Raw genomic sequence first — 18290 nt, 5'->3', positions numbered from 1 at the left:
TTCTCCTCGCCAAGGAGCGGGATCAGCTTTGAAGCGTGCGCAGGAGAGGCTCATCGCAGTCGGCCTCACGAATGGTTGTGATGGGAATTACAACACCAGATGGCCCTCTGCAGTCAGAAGAGCATGTTCCACTGTGGAAACTGAGGTACAGAGAGGTCACTCGACTTGCTTGGTCCCCATCAGGCAATGTCAACCCCGGTCCCCTGACTGCTGGTGGTCCACCTCCACCTCTGTTCCCTGCTCGGGTCAGGTGACAGGTCTTGGCGTGGAGCCTTGCAGAGCAGGGCCATGGCCCTCCCTGGGCCCCAGCGGGGTCCCGGAGGCTGCGCTCACCGGTAGTTCTTGATGTGATCCTCCACCTCGTTGAGGCCCACCGAGGAGCTCAGGGCCAGGTTGTAGGAGCCAGCCTGGACCGAGGAGCCCCAGTTCACCTCTGAGCGTGGGGGGTGAGGGCAAGATCAGAAATCACCAGGAGAAACCAGACACGCAGAGGGAGGGGGTGTCGACCTTTAGGAACCTAGCACCCACGGGAGCAGAGCCTCCTGGTGGGTGGACGGCCTCGAGGTCTGCTCCTAACCTTTGCACATACCATATGGCTACATATTTGAAAGTTACATCAAGGTATTAAACGCAACAAAATATTCACCTCCCTTGACAAACAGACCTTCACAATGACCTGGAAGGCCAGGTTCAAATGCAGAATTCTAGGCTTTCCTGGAGTTCTGCATCCCACTCCCAGATCTCATGCAGACCCTGCGTGCACGTAGACACTCCTGCCCCTGAGTCCACGCTTTGTCCACCTGCCCTTCAATCACTGGCCACCCCTCGAGCCTAGGTGTGTACACCAGTGGGCTGGCCACTCTCAGGAGGAGGGACCTGGGCAGGCAATCCAGGGTCCTGGGTGCCCGGGGGTGGTCCAGAAGTAGAGTTCTGGGCTCTGAGTGGGCACATTCCCTGGACGCCTTGTCCCACGGAGGGGAACAAGGTCGGAGGGCCAGAGCGGGGCCTCGAGGGCACGGAGCCCGATGCAGGCCCTCTAGCTGGGCTGAAGGGCAGGATGCCCTCAGGGGGAGAAGGGGCCCTGAGCCCCCTGCAGCCTGAGACCACACACCTGGCTTCTTGTAGATGACATAGAGCAGGAGGAAGAGGACGACGCCGATGGCGATGAGGGCTGCCCACCAGGTGAGAAGGAACATGATGACCACGGAGATGACCGCCCCGAACAGCGCCGCCCACTTGCTGTAGTATCGGAATGAGGGTCTCCAGCCTGGGCGGGGCACAAGTCAGTGGCACGTTCAGCAATCTGGAGCTTCCTCCTGGGCCAGCGCTGCTGGGCAGGGCCTGGGTGGCAATGCCCGCAGTGCCCAGGGCCGGAGTCCAGCCTGTGCCCACCCACCCACCCACCCTGCCTCCTGGGGCTGGGCCTAGAGGCTCTAGGGAGGACCACACGCCCGCCTCGGCTGGCAACGGGGATCCACCATGTTGACAGGCTACACCGAGGAGGAGGGGTCCAGCTCCGGCCCCAAATGGACACTGGTTCCCATGGCTCACGCAGAGCCAAGGGGGTGAGATGGAGGGGAAGGACGTGATTCTGCTGGCTCCACACCTGCAGGCCATGCCAGGGCCGCCACTAGGAGCAGCTGCCCCTTGGCACACCTTGGGGGCACCACGGTCCATGGTCTACAGAAATGGCAGCCCGGCGACTGGCCCATTGGCGATTTGGGGCTAATTAGACAAAGTCGCCCTCAAGACTCTTTACTGCCATCTGCCAGAAAATCTTCGTAATAAACATACACTCTATGACATCTAGGAGCGGCACCCTCTCGAGTTGTCCAATGTGCAACCTGCACAACCCGTCTGTGCCTTTGGGCAAATCTCTTCTCTCTGGGGAGCCAGACTCCTGACTCTGATAAAATAGGTGGGGGAAGGCACTAGAAAAATCGCTGCACACTGTAAACAGTGTGTGAATCCATGTACAGTATACGTTGCAGGTACTTGATAAAGGAGAGCTGCTATTATTATTATTATGATATAAATGGTCCCTTTAATTGGTTTTGATTTGAGAGGTGACCTTGGTCTGCCCACTTCCATCCACGCCTTCCTCTCCCCTCGCCATACCCCAGCCCCAGGTGCCTCCTCCCGTGAGCGGGGAGGGGGCTGCTTACCCGGGGAGTTGGTGATGGAGGCGTGGAAGCAGCTGAAGTTGATGAGGGCGTAGGAGCACAGGAAGAAGTTGGAGATGATGGGGGCGATGGTGTTGAGCTCAGCTTCAGGGACCCGAGGGAGAAAGAGGACAGTCTTTTGGGCAACCCCCCAAGGAGCCACCTGGCACCTCCCTTGAAGGGTAGGGGACCCCAGACAGGCCACCGAGGCTCAACGAGTCTCAACCTTCTCATCTATGAAATGGGTCCGTCATGTTGTGAAGCTCAAAGGGCTGATGTTCTGTAAACTGTCAACTGCCGGCTTTTAAGAGAATGGAGAGCAGTGTGAGAGCAGACCCCGTCAGGCTACAGGATGGCCAAGGGCAACGGCTGTCACCCTCTTTTATGTGACCACAAATTACAGGAAGAAATATATTTTACAGTGTGACCTAGGACATGCGTCATCTTTTATCTGAAACCCTGAGCCCATAGCACACTTCCACCCACAGTGGAAACCCACTCAAGACTGGCTCCTTCCCTTCCCTGTCTCACTGCCCTCCTCCCCTGCCACAGCCCCTGTACCCCCAGACAAACTTCTGCACAGGAATCCTTGCCTCGGGGCCTACTTCTGGGGGATCCCCAAACAAGACGAGCCCCTCTTATGTGCTGGGCCTTCTGGACATGATGCCACTGAATCGCCACCAGAACCTTGCCCCAGAGCATCAGCCTGAAGTCCAGTCAGAACCACCCAGATAGAAGGATGTCAAATCCGAATGGGGAGAGGGGTGAGCAGGAAGTGGAGACGAGTCGGGGAACACCAGGCCTGACTAGACATTTCCATCCCCTGGGGGTGGCCCTGCTGGGAGTATCCAGGGTCTGGAAAGGTTCCCTTGAGTGGAGGCGACTAGACCACTAGGGTAGGTGTCATGGATTGGTGATGCCGGCCTGAGTAGCAGGGATTCAGCTGGGGCAGGAAGGTGCCACCCAGCCTGGGGAGGTTTGCCAGCAGGCGACCCCCGCCCCACTCCTGCATACAGAGCAGGGCCTGGGGGACCTCATGCCGTGGCATGGCCACTGCCCGTGCTTGGTGTGGCCACCTCTCTTCTAGTGGGTTCTATCTTGCTGGCTTAGTAAATCAGGACGTTTTGGGGTGTGTGCACACATGAGTGTGTGCATATATGAATACATATGTGTGTGCAAGTGTGTGTGTGCATACACACATGGTTTCTTCCTGCCCATCTGTGACACACCTGCTCTGCACTATTGCTCCCCTTCTGCAGATGAGGAAACTGAGGCTCAGGGAGGTGAAGTGATTTGTTCAAGGTCACACAGCTGGCACATGGCAAAGCCAGGACAGAAAGTCAGTCTCACTAACTGATTCCCTGGGCTCTTTCTCCAAGGGCATCCCCTGCCTTGATGCCCAAGGGGCCTAGCAGCTGAAGGGCTGAGAAATGAGGTTTGCCTTGTTTATGCACCTACAGAGATATTGACCCAGCTGTTTGTATCAGCTCCCAAGGAGGGACCAGTCAGCTTGTCCTGTGCTCCCAAAGTGTCCTGGGGGCTAATTCAGACCTGGTGGGGAGGGGTCCCAGCTGCGAGGACACGGGAGAACAAAACCAGGAAAAGCAGGTAGGGTCCCTTCTAACAAAACAGAATGTCCCCCTGCCTGGCCTGGAGGTGGGGAAGGAGGAGGGACCAATGATTTCCCAAAGTCTCCTTCCGGCCGGGGCCTCGCCCACTCGAGTTATTCACCGAGCGCCCAGCACTGGTCAGGCCTGGCTGGGCACTGGGTGCCGAGGTGAGCAGAACAGAGAGGAGCCCCGTCCCCGCGGCCCCACGGCTGCCCGCCAGGAGAGGAGGCCTCCGCGCCCCGGCAGCCCTCACCAATGATGATGAAGGCCACGGCGATGGCATAGGCCAGCAGGTAGCCGCGCACGGGCTCGCTGTTCTTGCCGTAGCCCTTGCCAAAGAAGCCGATCAGCGGGTACAGCTTGTCCTCACACAGGCACTGTGGGCACAGGACACCCGCTCACCCACTGGCTGGGACCTGCCCCCTCCTCTGCCCGCCCCTGTGGCCAGCTGGCCCCCAACCCCTGCTTGCTCCCTGGTGACCTCAGCAGGGCGCTTCCCCATCTGGGGCCCGGCTTCTGTCTCTGTTAAACGGGAGTGATCGCCCCGTCCTCCTCACCCTCCCCACGGAGACGGTGAAAGGGCAAAGCGAGAGTGTCCGACGGCACGGGGTGAGGCTGGGACGGTGGAATTGCAGGCGGGTGCAGGCTGCACAGGGGAGGGTCCAGGGTGGGACACGCAGGTGCTCTCCACTGCAGGAGGGGGCTGCTTCCTGCCAGAGTTTGCTCCCCTGCCCTTCTTCCTCCCGTCTAGAGCCCCCTGTCAGATGACACCGCCGGGCCTCTGTGGCAGTCACCTGGGGACCCTGCCCCTGGGCCTCCTAGACTGCTACCTGCCCCCCACCCGCAGCCTCACCTGGAAGACTTTGGCGGCAGAGACAAGGCAGGCCAGGGCAGAGGAGAGGGTGGCCCCAAAGATGCCAGCCGTGATCAGGGGTGCAAAGCCGGATACCATGCTCATGCTCTGCAGGGACATGGGGTTCAGGGCTCCCACGGTGGGGGGCTGGTCCCGGCACCCCAATCCCCACTGTGGGCAAGGGCTGGGTCCTGATGCCTCCATCTGGATCAACCTTCCCCCAGGTATCCCAGTACCCACTGAGGCAGGGACTGGGCCCAGGGCTCCCACCTGAGCCCCAACCTCTCTCCTCCAGCCCCCCAAACCATGTCTATCCCAGCCTGTTCCAGCCTCCACCTGGTCCCTCCCTGCCTCTGGCGGGGCAGACTTCCCGGCAGAGGCCGTGTGACCTGGTAGTAGTTGATGAGGCCATAGTGGCAGCTGTGCTGCTGGGAGCACTCGGTGAAGTTCCAGCCGTAGCCGCAGGCCAGCCCCTCACAGGCACCTGAGCCGGGGGTCACCGTGTCGTTCAGGTCCCCGGAGGCGTCTCGAACCACACAGGAGCCTGAAGAGGAAGGAGGGCATGGGGAGGTCTCCCTCCTCCCCTGCTCTCTCCTCCCCTCTCACTCCCAAAATGCTGGCCACTCTGCAGAGGGCGAGATGCTGCTGATGGGCCAGCTCTTCCTTTGCTGTGCAATAATAGTAATGCATGCCGGGCCGGCCCCGTGGCTTAGCGGTTAAGTGCGTGCGCTCCGCTGCTGGCGGCCTGGGTTCGGATCCCGGGCGCGCACCGACGCACCGCTTCTCTGGCCATGCTGAGGCCGTGTCCCACATACAGCAACTAGAAGGATGTGCAGCTATGACATACAACTATCTACGGGGGCTTTGGGGGAAAATAAATAAATAAATAAAATTATAAAAAAAAATAATAATGTATGCAATAACAAGAATGTATGCAATAATAATCATGACAATGATGTAGCTAACATGCAGGAGCACTTAGAACGTGCCACGCAGTGTGCTAAGTTCTTTAAACAATCTGGGAAGCAGGGATTACTATTACTCTTGTGGTCATTGCTGTTCTACAGAGGCGCAGTGAGCTCAAGTGACCTGTCTATGGCCACAATGTCCTCTTTAAAGCAGACACCTGGGTCTCAGGCCTGACTGGCTGTGACCCGGATCACATACCTTGGCCATCTGTGAGCAGCTTACCTCCCAAGGGAGTTCCTGGGAGCAAGAGCACCTATGAGGGTCTCAGTGAGAGGCAAGTGTCAACAGCCCAGGCTGTGTTCAAAGCCTGGCTCCACCACACAGCGGCTGTGTGACCTTGGGCAGGTCGCCTAACCTCTCTGAGCCCTCGTTTTCTCCTCTGTAAAGTGGTAGAAATGACCGGTAGAAGTGCCCAGATTAAATGTGATAAGACAGGCCAGCCCCGTGGCTTAGCGGTTAAGTGCGCGCACTCCGCTACTGGCGGCCCAGGTTCGGATCCTGGGCGTGCACTGATGCACCGCTTCTCCGGCCATGCTGAGGCCATGTCCCACAGACAGCAACCAGAAGGATGTGTAACTATGACATACAACTATCTACTGGGGCTTTAGGAGGAAAAAAAAAAAAAGAAGGAGGATTGGCAATAGATGTTAGCTCAGAGCTGGTCTTCCTCAGCAAAAAGAGGAGGATTAGCATGGATGTTAGCTCAGGGCTGATCTTCCTCACACACACACACAAAAAATGTGATAAGGCACATCAAGAGCTGGGCACATGGCACCTCAGTTGCTAGAAGCATCTTTGTCACCATCATTATTGTTATTATTATTCCTAGAGTTCAAGCACCATCTGTCCTGTAGGACTTTCACATCCATGAATCTGGAACTTCAGATTTGAAGGGATCAGAGGAGCCTGGTCTGACCCCCCGTCCCCACCACAAACTACCCCCCAAGAAGATGTTCTGGTCACCACCAAGTTGCCCCCCAAAGGTGAGGTTCGAGGCTCCACTTCCTGGGTTGCCATGTCCTCCTGGTCCAGCTCTCCCTGTTAGAGAGCCACACCCCACCCTGTGCTCCCCTTCAGTGGTCTGGGCCGGCTACTTACCGATGGTGGCTGAGATGGCCAGGTAGGAGACAGTGGTCCAGAAAATGGCCATGAGTGTTCCCTTGGGGATGGCTACAGCAGGGTCCTGCAGGAGGGAGGGGGCGTCAGGCAGCCTCTGCGCCTCCTTCCAGGCCCCGCCCTTGTCTGAGGCTGGGGGTGGGGCAGCCAGCCCTGACCTTGGCCCCCTTCCCGGGGAAACAGAGGTGAAGGGGCCTCGTGATTGAGGACCCACAGGGGAGGATGGGACACGACCAAGGTCACAGGGCTGAGACCACACCCTGGGAGCCTGAGGCAGGGAGAGAACTCCAACCAGCTGCACGCCTGCCCCTAGGACACTTGGCCCAGGCTTGCTCCAGCGTGGTGAGGGATGGGGTGTGGGCGGAGGGCTCTGGAGTCAGCCTGCCTGAGGTCAATTCCAGGTGACCAGCTGGGCTTCGAGCTTGTGCTCCCACGCCTCAGCCCCTGCAGCCCCACAGGGATGCTGGCAAAACAAATTAACCTGCATCAAGCTCCTAGACCAGGGCCCGGCTCCCCAGCAGTTCTCGCTGCGTGTTAATCCCCATTATGCACCAATCGATCTGTCTGGTTCCACTGCAATAAATATATAGACAAGCCCCAAACTCTCTCCCTCTCCTCCGAGAAAGAACTCCCTGCTGGCATTTTCCCGACAGTAACAGCAAACCTTTACATATGCACCATCTGTTCCCTCTTCTAGACACTTCCTTAAATGTAACTTCCCGAGAAGTGGCCAGAAGTGGCCAGGGCGTCCCCACTTGGCTGGTGGGAAAACTGAGGCCAGGATGCTGTGAGGAGGGCCCGGCTCGCAGAGCCGCAGCCGCTTGGTCCGCACCAAGTCCACAGCCTCAGGCTTGGGGGCTGATCCTGGGTGAAGTAACACAGGCTGGGATTTTCACAAGGCCCCCCTCCAGGCATAGATCCCAGGCAGGAGGGGCAGCCACGGTGGCCACAGGAAGTAGAATTCGTAAACCTCTTCCGCCTTCCCTGGGCCACTCTGCTCACCACTCAGCCGGCAGGTGGAACCACAGATGACAGAGCTTAGAGGGCCTGTGACATCGTTCAGCTTCACAGGCAGGTCAGAACAAAGCTGGCAATGATCCAGTTCTCTACCTCAAACACTCAGGGGCCTGGGTTGGAACCCACAGTTACTCAGCAATGACCAGGTCCCAAACTCTGCTCTTGAGGACCCCCGGCCCAAAGGGAGGAGGCAAGGGTGGGATCCTGCCAACATAGGGCAGCTGGCACCTGCCATGAGGAGGACCACAGTGCACTGGGGAACTAAGGGCGGGAGACGCCCTGCCAGGAACCCCAGAAGGCCTCATGGTGGAGGGGACAATCGAGATGGCTCTGAAGGCACTAGGGTAGGAGGAAGGACGTGCCAGGCCAGAGAAAAGTGGAAACAGAGGTGTAGAGCTGGCGGGAGGCTGGAGGCTCCGGAGCGCCTAGGTCTGCTGAGGTCTCTGCTTTGGGGACCCTGCAGCCATGGTCCAGCCAGCTCTGCCCTGTGAACCGGGACGGCCTGACTAGGTCAAGCACGCAGAGTCTTTGGTCTCCAGGCCAACAGACCAGGTCAACCTCCCATCCCACCTCCAGTGGGTTGAATAGTGTCTCCAAAAATTCATGTTCACCCAGAACTTCAGAATATGACCTTATTTGGAAATAGGGTCTTTGCAAATGTAACTAGTTAGGATGAGGTCATACTGGATAGGGTGGGCCTTAAATCCAATGACTGGTGTCCTTGTAAGAAGAGGAAGGGACACATAGAGGAAAGAAAGCCATGTGAAGACAGAGGCAGAGATTGCAGTGATGCGGCTACAGCCAAGGAACACCAAGAATTGTCAGGAGCCACCAGAAGCCGGAAGAGGCAAGGAAGTATTTTTCCCTAGAGCCTTCGGAGGGAGCGTGGCCCCACTGACACCTTTGTTTTGGACTTTTGGCTTCCAGAACTGTGCGAGAATAAATTTCTGTTGTCCTAAGCCACGAAGTTTGTGGTAATTTGTTACAGCAGCCACAGGAAATGAATCCCCCTGACCTCCATCCTACCCTCACATCTTGGTCTGAAATCTCAGAGCCCAGCTCACAAGTCAGGCATATCTGGGTCCACATCCCAGCCCATCTCTTCCTAGCTGTGTGCCCTGGGACAAAGCCCTTAACCTCTCTGAGCCTCAGTGCCTTCTCCATTTGTGAAATAAGAAACTAACATGGCACATAGCGAGTACCCATAAACGTGAGCAGTTAGGGGTGGGGACTGTGTTGGGCTGAGGGAGACAACCTGGGACAACACCAGGCCTGGTACGGATCCCACGTCAGTCACTAGGAAGTCCCTTGTCTCCAAGCCTCTGTCTCTCAGTCGGAATATTGAGCTGATAATGTTTCCACAGCCACATCACAGGGTGACTGTAACGATTAAAACCAATGTGAGATCGTGGTCACGAGATTGCTCCGTAAGCACTAACGGGTTGGGGAAATGTAATGGATTCACAGTAACAAGGACAACTTTGTCATTGCCCCTTCCAGTCTCGGCTCAAATGCCACCTTCTCAGAGGTCTCTGGCTGCCTTGCCTCAGTTTGCGCTGTGCTCCTCGGCCCCCATGCCCGGGGATGCCCTGCCCCCTTCTCTGCCTTATTTTTCTCCCCATCACTCACCACTATCAGGCAAACTACACATTTTCCTTATTTATTTGTTGATTGTCTCTGATCGTCTTGTTTACTGCTGCATCCACAAGACACTGGCATAAAGCAGATGCTCAAAAAATATTTCTTGAATGATAAAGTTGTTGTGATAAAGTTGAGGCCTCTTTGTTCTAGAAACTTGCATTCCAGCTCCTCTGCCCGCTGGGTGTGCTGCCGTGGGCAGGCCCTGACCCTCTCTGAGCTCTGCTGGCTCCCCTGTAACTCGGGGCCGATGACGGCGTGAGCCGGTACTGCTGCTCTGGGTGATGCTGTAAGAAGGCCGTGCTGGCGACACAGTAAAAATGACGACCTTGACCACTAGCCCTCAGCACCTCCTCTGTGCAGGGCGCTGTTCTAAGCACTTTATGTAAAGGAGCTCCTCGAATCCGCACTGCCTGCCCTGGGAAGTGGGAGCTGCGTTTGTCCCATTTTCCAGTTGGGTAAGCTGAGGCCCAGAGAAGTTTTAAGGGACTTGCTTAAAGTCTCCATGAGCGGGAGCTGCTCTTCTGCTGAGGACACACTGTCCCACGGGATGGCAGAGGGCCGCATCCAGGGGGAAGGACCCCTTTAGGGCTTGGGCGTTTAGGACAGAGCAAAGGTGCCCTCCCATCCCCCTAGCTCCGGGACAGCCGCCCGGCGCCGACGCCGGCACACTGGGCTGGTCAGGAACTGAAGAAGCTTGATGAAGCATCTAGATAAATCCCCAGGCTGCAATGGTCTATTATGGGGCTGGGAGGGGACCCAGGCTGTCTGAGCACTAGCCTGGCCTCTGCAGGGACCTCAGGGCGGGCCATCCAGGCCTCTGCTGGCCGCTCCCAGAGAGGGGAGAGGAGCTGGCTAACACGCCGCTCTTCGATTTCCAGGCTCTGCTGGGCACCACCCGGGCATATCCAGTTAGAGCCAGGCCAGGGTTCAAGATTGTCTCCAATGCACAATTCTTAATTCATTTAAGAAGATGCACCAGGGGCACCTGTGGCGTGGGACTGGAGATTGAGGGTAGAGGTTCCCCGCACAGAGCCAGGCTCCTCGCCACTCACCCCCACTTGCACACCACTGATCTGATCTCCCGCCGGCGAAGACTCCACCGGCTTTCTTCTCTCTCAAAGCCGACCTCAGCCCCACATTTGCTGCAGCCCCTGCCCGCGTCAGTCTCTCCTTTTCTCCCACTTTACAGCACTTTGTAGTTCTGCGTCTCCCCATTTGCTACGTTTCACCACTATTCACTCAACAAACATGCACTGATCACCCAGTGCGAGTCAGACTCTTAGCTGGGAATGGGACATAGAGGGCCTCAGTTCTCCAGATGGAGAGGAGACAGGGACATAACCGGCCTGACGTCATTGTGCCAGGGGAAGCAGGGCTCTGACGGAAGGGCTGGGAGAGATGTAAGGATGGAGGTGGGCTCTGAAAGAGGAACAGAACTTTGCGAGGTAAAGAAACAAGGGTAGGGAGTCCTGGGTAAAGAACAGAGCAGAGGCAGAGGCGTGGAGGAGGGACAGAGCAACATGGGCAAAGCAGTAGATCCTCGGGGCCAGGGCGGGGGTCATGGGAACGGGGACAGTGGGCTGGGGCCTCGAATGCCGAGCCGAGGAGCCTGCCTGTATCAAGGCAGTGGAGGGCCCCAGGAGGATGTCAGGATGTGCAGGATCCGGTCTGAGGTTTGGGAGGTCAGGCTGGGTCAATCTTCCCCTTAAGCTGAGAGGGCCAGGAACGAGGGAGGGGACTAGCCCATGTTGGGGTGGCCCTCAAGGCATAGGGTGCGGCCAATCCACAATCTCAGAGTTGAGCGGAATGGCTGGGACCGATTTGGATTGAGCGGAGTTGGACTGGACTGGATTTTAGAAGCTCTGGTCTCAGTGCCCGGTGGGAGACCCCGGTGGGACAGGGCCAGGAAGCGGGTAGGGTGGGCGTCCTGCTCACCTTGAGGTCCCCGGAGATGTTGGCCCCTGCCAGGATGCCGGTGGCCGAGGGGAAGAAGATGGAGAACATCCCGAAGAAGGTGCCGTCCCCGCCCCGCCAGTCAGGAACCAGGTTCTGGACAAAAATGTCAGCTGGAAAGCCCAGGCCTGAGTCAGGGCCATCTGGAGGGCGTGGCTCCCCTCGTCGGCCCAGCCGGGCAGGCTGGAGCCTCCGCTGGCAGCTCACGGCCATGGGAGTCGGGGGTCCCCTCCTCCCGACCCAGAATGGGCCGGGTTAGTGGGCAGGCTGTCCCTGTCCCCAGAGCCCTGGGCAGGGGCCCCCACCGGCACGTACCCCGGTAGCTGAAGAAGCCTTTGGAGGCCTTGTCCTCAGACGGGGGGATCAGCGTCCCCACCAAGTAGTTGGCAAAAGAGACCATGATGACGAGGAAGAAGAGTACCTGGGCCTGGGGGTGAGGGACACTAGAGGTCAAATGATCGGGCTGCCCATTCAGGGGCCCCGGCAGGTCCCTCACTCCCCCATTCATTCATTCACTCATGAGGGAAAATCCTGCCCAGGTCCCTCACTCCCCCATTTGCTCATTCATTCACTCCCCCATTCATTGATTCACTCATTCATTCAACACCCATTATGCCACAGGCTCTGTGCTAGGAGTTGGCAATAGAGCAAAGCTCTGGTCTTGCTGATAAATGAGGAAGATGAATCCAGAGTAAGAACAGGTGGTGTGACGGGGACTCAGTTGGGGGCTACTTTAGCAGGGTGTCCTGGGAAGGTGTCTTCAAGGGTCCTAGAGGAGGAGGATCGTTGCAGAACAAGAGGGGCATAAGATGGGTGCACGCAAGGAACAGTGAGGGGGCCGGCGTAGCTGGAGGTCAGAGCGAGGGGGAGAGAGGAGAGGTGGCGGGGCCGGGTCTGGCCAGGCCTGCCAGCTGCAGCCCATCTCTTCTTCCCTTAGTTCACGGTGCTAAGCCTCTGACTTTCGGCTGGATACAGGTTCAGATGAAGACCACGTTTCCCCAGCCTCCTTGCAGCTGGGCGCGGCCACGGCCAGGTTCTGGCGGATGGGACGTGAGCAGACGGGCTATGAGGAACTTCCGGGCTGTGCCGTGACAGGAGAGGGAAAGAGAATTCCCTCCTTTCCACACTTTCCCCCTCCTGCTGACTGGACTGTGGACACAGTGGTGGTGGCCGTCACAGACCAGGTGCTTGAGGGATGGAGAGGCCACAGGATGGAGAGGGTCCGGGTATCTGACCCTCCAGAGCCGCGTCCGCCTGGACTGGTACACGGAAGGGTAACAAGCGTCTCCCGGTGAAGGCCGCCTTCCTTAGGGCTCTTTGTCACGGCACCAGTGCTTGAGCCTCGCTAACACACACACCGGCAGGGCCAGGACCCAGATCACGCAGCTCCCGCCTCTCCACTGCCACCGTGACCGCGCCCACGTCCCCTCCCCGACATCCTCACCTTGGACTCCCACTCCATGCCAGCCAGGGAGATGCCCAGCAGCACGGTGATGGTGACCACGCCGATGATGCGGATGTCGTTGATGGGGTCCACGATGGGCGTGCCGTACTCCTGGGGGCGGGGAACAGCCAGGCTGCGTGCTGCCCTCTGAACAGCACCGCCCCAGACGCCTCCACCGTGATGCACCTCATCTACGCGTGCCCTCTCACAGGAAAACGCAAACTCAACACCTTCCCTGCCGACAGATCCTCCGAAGCAGCTGCTGTGTGGGCCTGGGCAGTTTGGCCCTGGGTCAACATGCCGCCCCAAGAGGACTTCTGGGAACCGTCTTATTTGGTCCAACCCCAGCCTCACCTGGAGCAGGTCCCGCACCGTCTCGGCAAAGCCCACGGTGTGCATGGCCACACCCACAGCGTTGGCAAAAGCAAAGATGAGGCCGATGGAGCCCCCTAGCTCTGGGCCAAGACTCCGGGAGATGAGGAAGTAGGTGCCACCTACGGGGACAGAGCCAGAGCCGTGAAACCAGAGGAGGCAGCTGGCTGGGGTGGACCTGGGGCGGGCAGAAGCTGAGGCTGGGAGAGGATGACCATGGGCCCCACGGGGTCCACGGCGCAGGAGAGGCCAACCGTGGGTGTGAGAGCCTGCCCAAAGGAGAGGACCTCACCTGGACCCAGAAGGAGCAGCCTGGGGTGTCCCATCCTGGGTGGGGGGTAGGGGGTGGTTCAGAGACCCGCGCCCAGGGTGAAGACTAGGGGACCTACAGGAGGAGGACCTTGGGGGTGGGGTGGGACCCACCTGACTTGACTTTGCCGTTGGTGGAGATGGCCGAGATGGAGAGGCCTGTGATGGAGGTCACCGTGACAGACAGCAGGATGATGATCCAGGTCAAGACTGTGGGGTGGGTGGGGATGAGATCACCCCAAAACTCAGTCGGTGCTTTTCCCAGGTGAGGAGGCATGCAAGGAACCCGAGTCAGCCCACTGATTCACTGTGTGACCTAAGTCACATCCCTCCTCTGGGCCTCAGTTTTCTCATCTGAAAAATGAGTCTCTGTCTACCACCTGGTATATTCTGAATAGCCAGGGAGCTGATGAGCCAACATGTAAAGGATTACCAAGTATGGAAGGGAGTGATGATAAGCACCTCTGGGTGCCAAATCCTGTGCTGTTGCACGTGCATCATAGAAACTCCACAATAGGTCTGTGAGGTAGGGACAGTTATTACCCCCATTTTAGAAAACTAAGGCTCAGAGAGGTTAATGAACTTGTCCAAGGTGGCACAGCATGGCACAGAGCTAGCATCTGAACCCTGGTCCGTGCAGAGAGCGAGTTCCTAACCCGATGCTCTGCAGTAGGAGTTGGCTCCAAGAGGTTCAGTGACTTACTGAGGGCGAACAGAGCCAGGGAGAGCCCTCAGGCCTGCTGACTCTATGCCCAGTGCTGCTCTGCCACTCCACCCTATGCTCTGCGGGGGCCCGTGATCTCTGCAACCCAAGCTCAAGACTGCTCCGTGGGGCTTTGGAGGACCAGGACTCAGCACCCCTTCTCGCTCCCCCTAGAGGCAGCACTCACCAATGCCTGCCTGGGCTGTAATCCAGGGGAGCCGCAGGTAGAGGATCACGCCCCAGATATTGAGCATGCAACGAATCTGGGAGGAGAGGGGGGTCAGAGGCCCCTGGGTGAGCCAGATACCCCAAGGCCGAACACACAAGTCCCTCTCCCCCGTCATGGCGTGGCATCGGGCACCTAGGCCTAGGGGACACCTGAGTCCCTTCTTTGCTTTACCCACTTCAGTGTGTTCCCACCTCAATGCCCCTCTGGTTCTGTGGGGCAAGGAGGGGAGGTGACTCAGAGACCCACCTGCCCCTCCCACACCCCTCCTGACCTCCCACCGAGGCCTGAGGATGGGCTGCAAACGTTATCTCCCCTCACCGCCCCCAAGCCCAGGGTCCCATGTCTGCCAGCTCCAGCCACGGCCCCAGTGGCCATCTTGGCCCAGGGCCTGGCATTTAGCGGGAGGTCAGCAAATGCCGTCCGAGCCAATGCCCCACATACAAGCAGAAACAGGGCTCGAGTTGCTGTGACTTCAGCTTCTACATTTAAAGCAAAATCAGAGGCCGCAGCTGAGGCCGAAAGTCCTGGGTGGGAGGGGCTGGTGTGGTCTCTGGCCCCAGCCAAGTCTTGGGGTGGGGCAGGGGCCTGCGGCCTTTACAAACCGGGGAGGTTTCCAAAGGCCCCCATATGCTCTGAGATACTGAACGGGGCCACACCAGGCTCTGGTCACCACAACTGGGGTGGGAGATCCAGACTCTGCATGTGAGCCTCTGGGGGTGCAGGGGGGTTCACGACTCAGACGGAGAAGCGGAGGCACGGCCAGCATGCAGTTGACAGGGTTAGGGTCAGAACCCAGGCTCCCTGCCTCCCAGAGCAGGGCTAAAGCTTTCTCCTAGATCCCATGTGATTTCCTCTGTAAAGTCTCCTGATGTCTTTCAAAGCCAAGTTCACTTAATTCTTTACTGTCTGGGGCCATTTTCCTGCTCTGCGCCACAGCAAACCTTCCCCTTCCCATCATGGAGAAGGAGAAAAACACCAGTTCATGGAATTGTGGGTTTGTGCTGCCCCCTGGTGGCCTTTTGGGGGAAATACTGCTTCTTCTAATTCCAAGGCAGGCATTGATCCAAGTACTTTTCATCTATTGACTCATTTAATGCTCATCATTTCAGAGATGAGGAAACTAAGGCACAGACAGGTTAAGAAACTTTCCCAAGGAAATAGGACAAGTGTGTAGCCAAAAAGACGTCTTCCCCAGGGCTAGGTCTCAGTCTGGGGGATAAATGGGGGTCAGGAAGCACAAAACCACAGAAAATTTGAGGTCACTATGCAGATGGGGAAACTGAGGCCCAGGCTGGGCCATCGGTCTGCCCCGGCCACTAGCGCTTGAGAATGAGAGCTGAGCCTGAATGGAGCTCTGTCTCCCCATTCCCACTGCTGGACCTTCCCTCCACACCCCACTCACCATCACGCCCTTGACCCAGCCAAAGCGCACGGGCTCCCCAGAGATCTTCTCGCCGTTGTTGCCCGCCTCATCCTCTACCAGCCCATCGGTCATCTCATGGCTGGGCCGGCTGTCAAAGGCCAGGGCGTGCAGGTGGCTGCCTTCCTGCAGGGACCCCAGTGGCCGCGGGTCAGGCAGGCAAGTGTCATGACAATCCGGCTCCCAGCCCTCCACCCTCCATGGTCCAGGATCCCAGGCAGCAAGCCCAGCAAGCCCCGACTCGGAGGCAGACCTTCCTTACTCTCCCCGTCTCTTTCAGGTGTGTGCACCCTGTTTGCACACTTCCATTGATGGGGAGCTCATTACCTCTCTAGGCAGCCCTAGACTGCTTGATGGGGCTGCCGGTGACTGGACAATAAACATTACCACAGGTGTCCAGAACTTTACAGCATCCATGCCCACATTTCATGAGGAAGACACTCATCCCCAGGGCAGAGACGACAGAGCCGAGGCTCAGAGAGGTTAGGAAACTGAATCGAGGTCACACAGCAGGGAAGTGGCCAGTGTTCTGAGATGGTGCTTACCTTGAGGAAGGAGTGCAGGTCTGCCAGCGTGGGCCGGACCTTCCGGGCCTCGCCGGGCAGGGCGCTGTTGGCATAGTGTTCATAGGCAGGCACCACATCCAGAGTGTTGTAGCCAAAGGTGCGCATGTAGAAGGTGCTGCCGTGGGTCAGGTGGCTGCTGTCATAGGCAGCTGGTGGGGGCGGATCATCGCCCCCCAGCAGCGTGCTGATGGTGAAGCGCCCACTGCACAGAGCAGGGTTCCCCGGAGTCTCTGACACCGGCAGCTCCGCCATTGTGGCTCCGGTGTCAGGGGAGGGGGCCAGGGTCGGCGGGGACACACAGGGCGGCTTTATAGGCTGGGCCCGCAGCAGGGAGGAGGCAGGGAGGTTGGCCCAAACCGCCCAAAGCTGGTGAGCGGGGTCCTTGGGCAGGGTGGGAGGCGGAGCACGTGCCCTCTGCTGTCCTGACCACCATTTGATCGCTGAGATAGCGGCCTTCCCGCAAGCCACAGGGGGCACCACCCCAGCCCCTGGGGCCCGGAGAGGCTCTTCTGAATCTGGGGGCAGCGGACACCTGCAGCCAGGACCCCAGGAGGGAGTACTCGCCAGAGGGGACCTGAGGGATCCTATAAGGGACCCTAGAGACGGCCTGATGACCTGAGGACGCACCCTGTGCAGGTCCAAAAACCTCCCATTTTAGTATATAGTAGTTTTATTTTTCACTTGTTTAGTATTTTTGAATAGATGAATGATATGACATTTTAAAAGATATGCATATGTAGATAAAAGGTTAGTCTCTCTTACTCAGACCTCTGACCCCTAGTCTTGCATGTCCTTCCAGAGACGTCTCAGTAAGTATAAGCTGCTATGCACAAGTCCCTCCAAACCAAGGTTCAGCAGGCACCAGGTGTGATCTGCAGGGCAACTGGGTATCCACCCCACACTCAGCCCAGAGATTCCCCAGGCTCTGCCTACAGGGCCATGAGGTCATAGAGACCAAGGAGCCAGCACCTCCCCCCCGGGGCCAGCCCAGGCAGAGTGTCCCCAGCTCCCACGGCGGGCAGGGGCAAGGGCCCCTTTCCAGTGTGGGGACAGGTTGGCCTCCAGTTTTGCCAGCAGCCCTGAGGCCACGCTTTGAATGCACAGCGGCCCTGGGAGCAGCACTCTGGTCACCAGAGGCACCTAAGCGATTGCAGGGGTAGGGGTTGAAATTTGAGGTGTAGGAGATGACCCAGAAGTGGGGCAGGGTTTGGAGAGGTGAGTTAGTGTGGTGGACGCCTGACGTGCCCCCAGAAATGAAGGACATTCTGCCAGCTGCTGGGAGGGCTCTCAGCGTCGGCCCTGTGGTAACAGCCTTGCCTTTGGCCACCATTCCCCCAGGGGGCTCACCTCCAGTGACTGATGGATGTGGGGTGTAAAGGCCTGGTGCCCGGCCCCCAGCTCTGAAGGGCCACCCCAGCTCCAGAGCTCCCCGGGGGTGGCTGAGGCTTTGTGTCTACACAGCAGCCCACTCCTCCTCTGCTCAGTCCTGCTTCCTTCCCTTCTCCCCAGGGTACGCACCCGAGAGCCCTCTGGTATGTCCTGCTCGTTCACCTTTGTCTCAGGGTCTGCTTTCTGGGGGGAATGGGGGGGTGGCCTAGCAGCTTACAAGGAAACCACCGATCTCTTTGTCACCCTGCTGGGTTTTGCATCTTTCGGCCATTCACCCAACAAATCTTTATCGACCATTCGCCATGCTGTGGGTGCCACAGGAGTCAGGAACGTGGCGGTGGGCCCCGTGACTTCACTCACGGTGCTGCTGAGTTCTGGGGGAAACGGACAGGGAAACAGACAGGCGAGCTGTGTGGTGAGCGCGGCGATGAGAGAGATGCCCCTGGAGGAGGGTCAGGGTGAGGACAGCCAGGAACGGGACAGACCTCTGACCAAAGGCTTGGAGGACGAGTTGCCCCTCTGGAGGCAGGGGACAGA

General features: G+C 58.3%; 1 protein-coding gene across 1 annotated transcript in view; it reads right to left on the bottom strand.

The window, feature by feature from the left end:
* Window positions 1–16650, bottom strand: part of SLC12A3 (solute carrier family 12 member 3) — a 37252-nt gene extending 20602 nt beyond the window's left edge. The window contains exons 1-15 of the mRNA XM_058527865.1: window positions 16344–16650; window positions 15781–15924; window positions 14337–14412; window positions 13561–13656; window positions 13120–13259; window positions 12766–12876; window positions 11637–11748; window positions 11304–11434; window positions 6693–6777; window positions 5015–5169; window positions 4626–4733; window positions 4026–4149; window positions 2166–2267; window positions 1112–1267; window positions 334–433 (exon numbers count right to left, since the gene is read on the bottom strand). Coding sequence (XP_058383848.1) covers window positions 334–433; window positions 1112–1267; window positions 2166–2267; window positions 4026–4149; window positions 4626–4733; window positions 5015–5169; window positions 6693–6777; window positions 11304–11434; window positions 11637–11748; window positions 12766–12876; window positions 13120–13259; window positions 13561–13656; window positions 14337–14412; window positions 15781–15924; window positions 16344–16616 — 1913 coding nt within the window. The 5' untranslated portion in view covers window positions 16617–16650. The remainder of the gene's footprint in view (window positions 1–333; window positions 434–1111; window positions 1268–2165; window positions 2268–4025; window positions 4150–4625; window positions 4734–5014; window positions 5170–6692; window positions 6778–11303; window positions 11435–11636; window positions 11749–12765; window positions 12877–13119; window positions 13260–13560; window positions 13657–14336; window positions 14413–15780; window positions 15925–16343) is intronic.
* Between the last annotated feature and the right edge of the window lie 1640 nt (window positions 16651–18290).

The sequence above is a fragment of the Diceros bicornis genome, chromosome 32 (genome assembly GCF_020826845.1).
Source record: "Diceros bicornis minor isolate mBicDic1 chromosome 32, mDicBic1.mat.cur, whole genome shotgun sequence".
NCBI classification, from domain to species: domain Eukaryota; kingdom Metazoa; phylum Chordata; class Mammalia; order Perissodactyla; family Rhinocerotidae; genus Diceros; species Diceros bicornis.
Note: the sequence above shows the minus strand (reverse complement) of the source record. Positions and strands in the feature narration are given on the sequence as shown.